The 12,254-nt window shown below is 37.8% G+C and overlaps 1 protein-coding gene across 1 annotated transcript in view; it reads right to left on the reverse strand.

Moving 5' to 3' along the window:
- Positions 1–6,102: 6,102 nt before the first annotated feature.
- The window catches only part of prkx (protein kinase X-linked), a 30,138-nt gene continuing 23,986 nt past the window's right edge, over positions 6,103–12,254 (reverse strand). Inside the window, exons 7-8 of the mRNA XM_069722604.1 lie at positions 8,605–8,682; positions 6,103–7,491 (exon numbers count right to left, since the gene is read on the reverse strand). Coding sequence (XP_069578705.1) covers positions 7,366–7,491; positions 8,605–8,682 — 204 coding nt within the window. The 3' untranslated portion in view covers positions 6,103–7,365. The remainder of the gene's footprint in view (positions 7,492–8,604; positions 8,683–12,254) is intronic.

A 12,254-nucleotide genomic window follows, 5' to 3' on the forward strand; every position in this document is an offset into this window, starting at 1 on the left:
ACTATCTATGGTTGGGTGTGTGAGTTCAGTGTCCTCTCCTCCCCCAGCAGGGTGTGGTGCCTTCAGGACCCCCACTGATGACAGGAACCCCGACGAGCGCTGCGAACACGAGCGCTGCTGACCTGTCATTACGACACATCACAGGACACGCAAACAAGCTGTTGTTTGGCCAGGTGGAGCTTCAGCTGATTCACAGTCTGTACATTCCTTCTAATGTGATGTCACGAGTTCAACCTTCAGACAGACATCATGCTGTCAATCAAAGCTCACTTCCACTTTATTAGAGCCCGAGCACCGAGAATCGGTGCGAAAGCCCTGTTGTATTTTGTAAGGATGTTGGTCGTTCTTCTTCTTCTTACGTAAAGTGATTTTCCTTTTTGGAGGCTTCATCATATTCAAAAGCTCATGAAAGTGGAAACACATTTGTCTCCCGGTGAAACATTTCGTATTCTGGTGGAGTCGCGAGTGGGCGTGGCCAAACGTCTCGAGAGCGCCCCCTAAAGAGATGCCCCGGCGCCCACATTTACCTAAATTCACCAAATCCGGTGGACACGTGTATCACACCTAGACGCACAAAAAAGTTACATTGCACCGTTATGTTAACTTGACAGGAAGTCCACCATTTTGAATTTAGTCACCATTTTGGGCGATTCTGACACGTTGTACTTTGTCGGACCGACTTGAATTTAGGTTCTCTGGATAGAAAACGTGTTTGGGATTAAAAGTTATCAAAATAATTTGTTTTCGTCGATGTGTGTGCCCGTAAGAGGGGGCCATTTTGAATGTCTCGCCATGAAACTGGGAGTTGCTTTAAATCTTATATACAGTGGGTACGGAAAGTATTCAGACCCCTTTAAATTTTTCACTCTTTGTTTCATTGCAGCCATTTGCTAAAATCAAAAAAGTTCATTTTATTTCTCATTAATGTACACTCAGCACCCCATCTTGACAGAAAAAAACTGAAATGTAGAAATTTGTGCAAATGTATTAAAAAAGAAAAACTGAAATATCACATGGTCATAAGTATTCAGACCCTTTGCTGTGACACTCATATTTAACTCACATGCTGTCCATTTCTTCTGATCCTCCTTGAGATGGTTCTACTCCTTCATTGGAGTCCAGCTGTATTAATTAAACTGATTGGACTTGATTAGGAAAGGCACACACCTGTCTATATAAGACCTTACAGCTCACAGTGCATGTCAGAGCAAATGAGAATCATGAGGTCGAAGGAACTGTCCAAGGAGCTCAGAGACAGAGTTGTGGCAAGGCACAGATCTGGCCAAGGTTACAAAACAATTTCTGCAGCACTCAAGGTTCCTAAGAGCACAGTGGCCTCCATAATCCTTAAATGGAAGAAGTTTGGGACGACCAGAACTCTTCCTAGACCTGGCCGTCCAGCCAAACTGAGCAATCGTGGGAGAAGAGTCTTGGTGAGAGAGGTAAAGAAGAACCCAAAGATCACTGTGGCTGAGCTCCAGAGATGCAGTAGGGAGATGGGAGAAAGTTCCACAAAGTCAACTATCACTGCAGCCCTCCACCAGTCGGGGCTTTATGGCAGAGTGGCCCGACGGAAGCCTCTCCTCAGTGCAAGACATATGAAAGCCCGCATAGAGTTTGACAAAAAACACATGAAGGACTCCCAGACTATGAGAAATAAGATTCTCTGGTCTGATGAGACCAAGATTGAACTTTTTGGCGTTAATTCTAAGCGGTATGTGTGGAGAAAACCAGGCACTGCTCATCACCTGCCCAATACAATCCCAACAGTGAAACATGGTGGTGGCAGCATCATGCTATGGGGGTGTTTTTCAGCTGCAGAGACAGGACGACCGGTTGCAATTGAAGGAAAGATGAATGCGGCCAAGTACAGAGATATCCTGGAAGAAAACCTCTTCCAGAGTGCTCTGGACCTCAGACTGGGCCGAAGGTTCACCATCCAACAAGACAATGACCCGAAGCACACAGCTAAAATAACAAAGGAGTGGCTTCGGAACAACTCTGTGACCATTCTTGACTGGCCCAGCCAGAGCCCTGACCTAAACCCAATGGAGCATCTCTGGAGAGACCTGAAAATGTCTGTCCACCAACGTTCACCATCCAACCTGACGGAACTGGAGAGGATCTGCAAGGAAGATTGGCAGAGGATCCCCAAATCCAGGTGTGAAAAGCTTGTTGCATCATTCCCAAGAAGACTCATGGCTGTACGAGCTCAAAAGGGTGCTTCTACTCAATACTGAGCAAAGGGTCTGAATACTTATGACCATGTGATATTTCAGTTTTTCTTTTTTAATAAATTTGCACCAATTTCTACATTTCTGTTTTTTTCTGTCAAGATGGGGTGCTGAGTGTACATTAATGAGAAATAAAATGAACTTTTTTGATTTTAGCAAATGGCTGCAATGAAACAAAGAGTGAAAAATTTAAAGGGGTATGAATACTTTCCGTACCCACTGTATATGGACCGACCTTCTCCAAACATCACAGGTATGATAACAGCCCCGCCCTGAAGACCCCTGTGGGGTAATATTCGCTCATAGTCATAGCGCCCCCTGTTGGCCACTGGAAATGACACTTTTCATACTTTCACATTCTAGCTGGTTGATCCCATGAACGTAAAGTCGGGTCACAATAACCTAAACATGTAGCTGATGATATATTGAGACATGCGTTCGACTTTGTCAATGGGTGTCACCGTGACGATGCGGCAAAGTTTGATGTCTCGCCGTGACACAGGAAGTTGATGTTTAAGGTCAAAGGATGTTTGAAACCTCATGAAACGTGTCACATACATCCGGCGTGGAGAGACGATACATCTGGTGTGTTTTGCGAGTGGGCGTGGCCAAACGGCTCGCCAGCACCCCCTGCTGGAGACAGGAAACGAGACAAAAATAGCAACCTTAAGCGGGTATACGCGGTCCCTCACGTGCTGCACGTCGGGGAGGCGGCTTCGGGGAGGCGGCGTGCCGGAGTGCGAGGGCCCGTACATCACTGTTTGCAGTTTTAATTTATATTGATGTTCTCCAGGTTTAATCTCACCTGCAGGTTATACTGGGTTATACTGGGTCAGACTGGGTCAGACTGGGTCAGACTGGGTCAGACTGAGTAAGACTGGATCAGATCAACTTTTTAACATCTTGAAATAACTCATCAAAGAAAAACAACTCCAAACAAACACGTCAGTGGACTTCTGGAAACAGAGTTTTAGTTTGTATCCTAAATTGCAAACAGGCCGTGTTTGAGGCAGAACGAGGAGCCTGTTGCCATGGCAACACAGTTGAGTTGGTCCACAGTGGATGTTTCCCCTCAGACGGTCCCAGCTGGTGTCTCCTGAGCTCACGATCCTCCTCCGGTCTCAGACAGTGAAGCTCCGCCCCTCTTGAAACGTGATGTCATCAGAACAGTGATGGATTCTTCCTGTTGTGCATCGTTGGAAGGAAAAGTTCAGACGAGTCGGGTTCAGGAGAGAAAACGTTTAAAGTTTTTTATTGGCGTTTCCTGTCAGTGAGGCCTTATAGGCCAGCGGTAGCTCAGCGCTGCCTGAAGGCTCTACAGAGGGTTTTTATTAGTCAGACGGTCGCGACGGAGACACTCCAGACACAACATGACTCATGTTTCCACTGGAAACGTAACGACTTCATTAACACCATCGAACTGAAGGATGGAGACGGTCTCACCTCTAACGACTGGAAAACGCAGAGTCGGTATTTCCTGGTGAGGCGGTTAACCAAACAACCACCAACACCGTTCCTTCTTAATTAAGACCAACAGCTCCTAATATCAACCATCTGAGCTGGACTGGAACGACGAGGCAGCGCTGCTCTCTGGCAGCCCCTCCTGGCCGTCACAGGAACTGCAGCAGCAGTGATGACTCATGATTTCCTCCTCAACTCAGAGGTCCGAACGTGTTCAGAGAGAAGAAACACAGCGACCAGTTTCAGGAAGTTTTCAAAGTCAGCTTTGATTCGATACTTCAGGGAAAAGTTAAGGGAACTCCTCCTTCCAGCTTTGAGCCACTCGTCTGTTTTCCTGACCTCTTAATGTTGTTAAAGCGTCTCAGACACTTCAGATGAAACATGAACTTTGTCTGAAACACATTTGCTGTTTAAGAAAACTTTATTCGATTGTTTTGTCGGGGCATCAGCTCCTGGTCGCGCCTCCCAAGAAAAGATGGTCTCGGGAGAGTCCTCGGTGGGAGGGGTCGGTGGGAGGAGTGAGTGGGAGGAGTGGGTGGGAGGAGTGGGTGGGAGGAGTCGGTGGGAGACTTCAAGGATGGAGAAACCTGGCGGGTGATGGGAGGAGCTGCTGATCTGAACCTGGATGAGGTTTGGTTGTTTGGACATAACGAACGTGTTGCAGCGTCAGATGGTTCCTCAGTGAACCAGGTAGCAGAACATCAGCTGGACATCAGTGATGGACGTTGTGAAGAGAGGAGCAGTCAGCTGATCAGCCGGTGGGACAGTCGGCTGGAAAGACCTGAAAACCCAAACGTATCGTGAATGTTAACGGGGAACGTCATTTACAGTCGTGAAATAAAACTGTTTCCCATTTTTCATACAAATTTAATCCTTTCTGCCTTTTCTTTGTTAAATTCGTAGCATGTTTGCTAGCCGGCTAATATCCCAGATGTTGCTGTGTCGCTGGTGTAAGAAGTACTGACAGCTAATTGGCTAACGTGTCACAATGGGGCAGGATGTCTTTGAATCTGATTGGATAGAAATTTAAAACATTTATTTTCCAGGAAACTTTGTTTTATTGAATGTATGTAGATGAAAACAAGAAACGGAAAACTTCTGAGACAAATTAAAGCTGCATGGATTAATATTTTGTATTAAAAGTGGATCAAATGACCTCGAGAACTGTTCATATTTTCACTTTAAAAATGACAAAAACAATGAATTAATTACTCATAATGGCAGTTAATTTCTACCAATCCAATAATGATTTAACGTTTTGACTGTTTCCAATCATGTCATTTTAAAGCCTTTTATTTGGTCTGTAACTGTGAATACCAGATAGAGGTCAAATAAAGGTCAAATAAAGGTCACTGCAGGAATGTTTCTATCATTGTTATGTGGAAAACGATGAGAGAATATTTCCTCTTATAGCTCATCATTAAAGAATAATAAATAAAAAGGGTTTCAGGAGGGCGGCCGACCTTCAGGGGCTCTCAGGTGACGGCAGGAGGCAGAGCGAGGAAGCGGAGGAGACAGAAGGAGGAGCTACGACAAGGGGGAGCTAGGAGCTAGAAGGAGGAGCAAGGCGGAGGCGGAGCTGGAAGGAGGAGCTATGAGGAAGAGGAGGGTGAAAGGACAAGGCGGGACCAGAGACAGGATGTGTTTTTTTCTTCAGGTTTCAGTCTTCATACAAACATGTCACTGCTCATGGTTACCATGGTTACAGTATAAAGGGAGTCCGTGGGTATTAAAAGGCATCGTTATGTACCGGCTAGAAAACGATGATGATTGACAGGACACAAACAAAACGAAGCAGCATGTTGGTCGACTCAGCAGGAAAAAGCTTCAGGTATAAAGACAGGTTTGTGTTTAAATTCTGTACCAATACTTTAAATGTTATGATCGATATTATTTATATTATTGATTGACATGATCATATGTCGGTATAAACATTTATTCTAAATGCAGTTCAGGCTTCATTTAACAGTTCAGGATGTGTTTAACAGTCTTAAAGGGGGATGGTTACACTGCAAGTGGAGGAGGTGCATTGTGGGTAATGTAGGCATCAGGTTGGAACAAGGAAGAAAAAGCCGCGACAGAGGGACATGGCGATTGGCTGACAGGTGGTGTGACATCACAGGCAGCAGCATGAGACAGGTGATGTATTTACAGTGACGAGCTGCCGTCATGTCGTCGGACGGGTTCAGCTGACGGACCTTCCTGCCGAGTCAGCAGCTTTCTGATTGGTCAGTGGAAGCATCATCATGTGAAGCAGCTCTGACTCACTTCTGTACAAACTAGCATGAAGACATGACTGTAGTTCTTCTGGGATTGTTTTCATCATAAATTCATGTTTTACGTGAGTTTTTTTGCAGAGAATAAAATGCATGCACAGATGAATTATAAATGATTGTAAAGGAGTTATTTTTGTTTGCTTCTGTTGACGTTTTGCAGAAAAATGGCGGGAATTTAGCAAAAATTACAAACTCCTGCAAATATTGCAAAAAATTGTTTGGATTTGTGTTAACAATTGAGATCACATGATCACACGGAGCTGAAAAATGATGGCAGCTGGTCACAGAATGCAGTTTGTTTACTAGAAGCAGTGAAATGTCTTTTTATAATAATTTATGTTATAATGAGATAAAGAAGAAGATCAGTCAGTTAATCAGATGATAAAATCACTCGGAGGAGGCGTGTCGGTCGACGGCGTCACGGTGGATGTGATTGGATGATGGGATGTGGTGAGGTCATCAGGGTGGATGTGATTGGATGATGGGATGTGGTGAGGTCATCAGGGTGGATGTGATTGGATGATGGGATGTGGTGAGGTCATCAGGGTGGATGTGATTGGATGATGGGATGTGGTGAGGTCATCAGGGTGGATGTGATTGGATGATGGGGTGTGGTGAGGTCATCAGGGTGGACCGTTGGAGCGTTTCAGGTGTTTCTGGGTTCCAGGGAGGAGGTGCAGGTGGAGGAGGTGCAGAGAGCCGACGGTGAGGATGAACTGTCAGAGCATGCTGCCGTCATCAGTGTCTGACATGTGGTCGTCACCACGGAAACACAATGCATCAATCACAAGTTCAAATTGATCAAATGACTAATAATAATAATACATATTGCCGTATTTAAACGGCTTTGGAGGAGCGGTGAGGCACACGTCACATGACAGGAAGTTTTATTTTGAAAGGGGGAGACTGCAGTGGGAGGAGTTAATATTAAAGCTCTCAGTGAGGAGGAGGATGATGATGATGATGAAGATGAAGACAGGATGTCGTCTGCAGACCAGGGGTTCTGCTGCACACTGATGTAAGGCACCTTTTAACAAAGTGCTTCCTGTCACGCATTTCAAAATAAAGCGTGGCCCTGCAGACAGTGGAGCCGGTCCGGGTCGACCCGAGGCCGGCGGGCCGAGCAGCACCAGCGTATGTCAATCAAAGAGTTTTAAAGAGAAGGATATAAAAGATGAGCTATAAAAACAGACCTGATGTTCTCTGGTTGAACCCACAAACTAACAGTCTGTTCTTCTTTTTGCATATCAGCAGGTTCAGAGAAAAACATGATACAAAAGAAGAAAACCAAAGAAGAAGAGGTTTGACTGGAGTCAGATAAATAAAACAAAGGGTCTCGTGGTGATGATGTCACAGCGTCTGATAAACAGCAGCTGGTCCATAAATAAAGCGGCTCAGAAGTTGTGGAAGACCTCCAGGTCCTTGGGAGGGACGGGGGGGTCCTTCTTCCAGTCCTCCTCCGGGTACACGTCGAAGTTGGACGTGTCGCCATCGTGGGAAACTTTAGGGACGATGGGAGGCTGAGGACAGGGACAGGACAGAGGTCAGAGGTTAAAGGTCAGAGGTGACTCTTGGCACATTTTTCAACTTTTATGACAATAATTTAACCCGAATAGAAATATCGATGTCACAGATAGAAAATCCTGAAAAACAGTTAGTCACCGATTAATATAAGAGCGCTCCGTGTTGTATGTTCTGATGAAGACTGCTCCGTGTTGTATGTTCTGATGAAGACTGCTCTGTGTGGTATGTTCTGATGAAGACTGGTCTGTGTGTTGTATGTTCTGATGAAGACTGCTCCGTGTTGTATGTTCTGATGAAGACTGCTGTGTGTTGTATGTTCTGATGAAGACTGCTGTGTGTTGTATGTTCTGATGAAGACTGCTCCGTGTTGTATGTTCTGATGAAGACTGCTGTGTGTTGTATGTTCTGATGAAGACTGCTGTGTGTTGTATGTTCTGATGAAGACTGCTGTGTGTTGTATGTTCTGATGAAGACTGCTCCGTGTTGTATGTTCTGATGAAGACTGCTGTGTGTTGTATGTTCTGATGAAGACTGCTGTGTGTTGTATGTTCTGATGAAGACTGCTGTGTGTTGTATGTTCTGATGAAGACTGCTGTGTGTTGTATGTTCTGATGAAGACTGCTGTGTGTTGTATGTTCTGATGAAGACTGCTGTGTGTTGTATGTTCTGATGAAGACTGCTGTGTGTTGTATGTTCTGATGAAGACTGCTGTGTGTTGTATGTTCTGATGAAGACTGCTGTGTGTTGTATGTTCTGATGAAGACTGCTGTGTGTTGTATGTTCTGATGAAGACTGCTGTGTGTTGTATGTTCTGATGAAGACTGCTCCGTGTTGTATGTTCTGATGAAGACTGCTGTGTGTTGTATGTTCTGATGAAGACTGCTGTGTGTTGTATGTTCTGATGAAGTGTGTTGTATGTTCTGATGAAGACTGCTCCGTGTTGTATGTTCTGATGAAGACTGCTGTGTGTTGTATGTTCTGATGAAGACTGCTCCGTGTTGTATGTTCTGATGAAGACTGCTCCGTGTTGTATGTTCTGATGAATACTGCTTTGTGTTGTATGTTATGATGAAGACTGCTGTGTGTTGTATGTTATGATGAAGGTGTACCTTCGGCTTCCTCAAAGGAACGGCCTCCCAGTCGATGGTCTTGAACCAGCGGTGCTTCTTCACGTCGTCAGCTCCGTTCTGAAACAGATGAACATGGAAGTGTACATGAAGACTGAAAAACACACACGTTAAAGTCTCCACACGTTAAAGTCTCCAAACGTTAAAGCGTTAAAGTCGCCACGCGTTAAAGTCGCCACACGTTAAAGTCTCCACACGTTAAAGTCTCCAAATATTATCAGTATTATCATCTATTATCAGTATTATTATTTATTATCATCTATTACTATCTATTATCAGTATTATCATCTATTATCAGTATTATCATCTATTATCAGTATTATTATCTATTATCAGTATTATCATCTATTATCAGTATTATTATCTATTATCAGTATTATCATCTATTATCAGTATTATTATCTATTATCATCTATTACTATCTATTATCAGTATTATTATCTATTATCAGTATTATCATCTATTATCAGTATTATTATCTATTATCATCTATTATCCGTATTATCATCTATTATCAGTATTATCATCTATTATCAGTATTATTATCTATTATCATCTATTATTATCAGTATTATCATCTATTATCATCTATTATCAGTATTATTATCTATTATCAGTCAGTATTATCATCTATTATCAGTATTATTATCTATTATCAGTATTATCATCTATTATCAGTATTATTATCTATTATCATCTATTACTATCTATTATCAGTATTATTATCTATTATCAGTATTATCATCTATTATCATCTATTGTCAGTATTATTATCTATTATCAGTATTATCATCTATTATCAGTATTATTATCTATTATCATCTATTATTATCTATTATCAGTATTATCATCTATTATTATCTATTATCAGTATTATCATCTATTATCAGTATTCTCATCTATTATCAGTATTATCATCTATTATCAGTATTATCATCTATTATCATCTATTATCAGTATTATTATCTATTATCAGTATTATCTATTATCATCTATTATTATCTATTATCAGTATTATCTATTATCATCTATTATTATCTATTATCAGTATTATCATCTATTATCAGTATTCTCATCTATTATCAGTATTATCATCTATTATCAGTATTATTATCTATTATCATCTATTATCAGTATTATTATCTATTATCAGTATTATCTATTATCAGTATTATCATCTATTATCAGTATTATTATCTATTATCATCTATTATCAGTATTATCATCTATTATCAGTATTATTATCTATTATCAGTATTATTATCTATTATCAGTATTATCATCTATTGTCAGTATTATTATCTATTATCACCTATTACTATCTATTATCAGTATTATCATCTATTATCAGTATTATTATCTATTATCATCAGTATTATTATCTATTATCAATATTATCATCTATTATCAGTATTATTATCTATTATCAGTATTATCATCTATTATCAGTATTATTATCTATTATCAGTATTATCATCTATTATCAGTATTATTATCTATTATCATCTATTATCAGTATTATTATCTATTATCAGTATTATCATCTATTATCAGTATTATTATCTATTACTATCTATTATCAGTATTATCATCTATTATCAGTATTATTATCTATTATCATCTATTATCCGTATTATCATCTATTATCAGTATTATTATCTATTATCATCTATTATTATCAGTATTATCATCTATTATCATCCATTATCAGTATTATTATCTATTATCATCTATTATCCGTATTATCATCTATTATCAGTATTATCATCTATTATCAGTATTATTATCTATTATCATCTGTTATTATCAGTATTATCATCTATTATCATCTATTATCAGTATTATTATCTATTATCAGTATTATCATCTATTATCAGTATTATCATCTATTATCAGTATTATCATCTATTATCATCTATTATTATCTATTATCAGTATTATCAACTATTATTATCTATTATCAGTATTATCATCTATTATCATCTATTATCAGTATTATCATCTATTATCAGTATTATCATCTATTATCAGTATTATTATCTATTATCATCTATTATCAGTATTATTATCTATTATCAGTATTATCTATTATCAGTATTATCATCTATTATCAGTATTATTATCTATTATCATCTATTATGATCTATTATCAGTATTATCATCTATTATCAGTATTATCATCTATTATCAGTATTATTATCTATTATCAGTATTATTATCTATTATCAGTATTATCATCTATTGTCAGTATTATTATCTATTATCACCTATTACTATCTATTATCAGTATTATCATCTATTATCAGTATTATTATCTATTATCAGTATTATTATCTATTATCAATATTATCATCTATTATCAGTATTATTATCTATTATCAGTATTATCATCTATTATCAGTATTATTATCTATTATCAGTATTATCATCTATTATCAGTATTATTATCTATTATCATCTATTATCAGTATTATTATCTATTATCAGTATTATCATCTATTATCAGTATTATTATCTATTACTATCTATTATCAGTATTATCATCTATTATCAGTATTATTATCTATTATCATCTATTATCAGTATATATCTATTATCAGTATTATTATCTATTATCAGTATTATCATCTATTATCAGTATTATTATCTATTATCATCTATTATCCGTATTATCATCTATTATCAGTATTATCATCTATTATCAGTATTATTATCTATTATCATCTGTTATTATCAGTATTATCATCTATTATCATCTATTATCAGTATTATTATCTATTATCAGTATTATCATCTATTATCAGTATTATCATCTATTATCAGTATTATCATCTATTATCATCTATTATTATCTATTATCAGTATTATCAACTATTATTATCTATTATCAGTATTATCATCTATTATCATCTATTATCAGTATTATCATCTATTATCAGTATTATCATCTATTATCAGTATTATTATCTATTATCATCTATTATCAGTATTATTATCTATTATCATCTATTATCAGTATTATTATCTATTATCAGTATTATCTATTATCAGTATTATCATCTATTACCAGTATTATTATCTATTATCATCTATTATGATCTATTATCAGTATTATCATCTATTATCAGTATTATTATCTATTATCAGTATTATCATCGATTATCATCTATTATCAGTATTATCATCTATTATCAGTATTATTATCTATTATCAGTATTATCATCTATTATCAGTATTATTATCTATTATCACCTATTACTATCTATTATCAGTATTATCATCTATTATCAGTATTATTATCTATTATCAGTATTACCATCTATTATCACTATTATTATCTATTATCAGTATTATCATCTATTATCAGTATTATTATCTATTATCAGTATTATCATCTATTATCAGTATTATTATCTATTACTATCTATTATCAGTATTATCATCTATTATCAGTATTATTATCTATTATCATCTATTAACAGTATTATTATCTATTATCATATATTATCCGTATTATCATCTATTATCAGTATTATTATCTATTATCAGTATTATCATCTATTATCAGTATTATTATCTATTATCATCTATTATCAGTATTATTATCTATTATCATCTATTATCAGTATTAT

This window comes from Brachyistius frenatus, unplaced genomic scaffold, assembly GCF_029030835.1.
Source record: "Brachyistius frenatus isolate BFR_SWC_R1_liver_20210118 unplaced genomic scaffold, ASM2903083v1 Contig_297, whole genome shotgun sequence".
Classification (NCBI taxonomy): domain Eukaryota; kingdom Metazoa; phylum Chordata; class Actinopteri; family Embiotocidae; genus Brachyistius; species Brachyistius frenatus.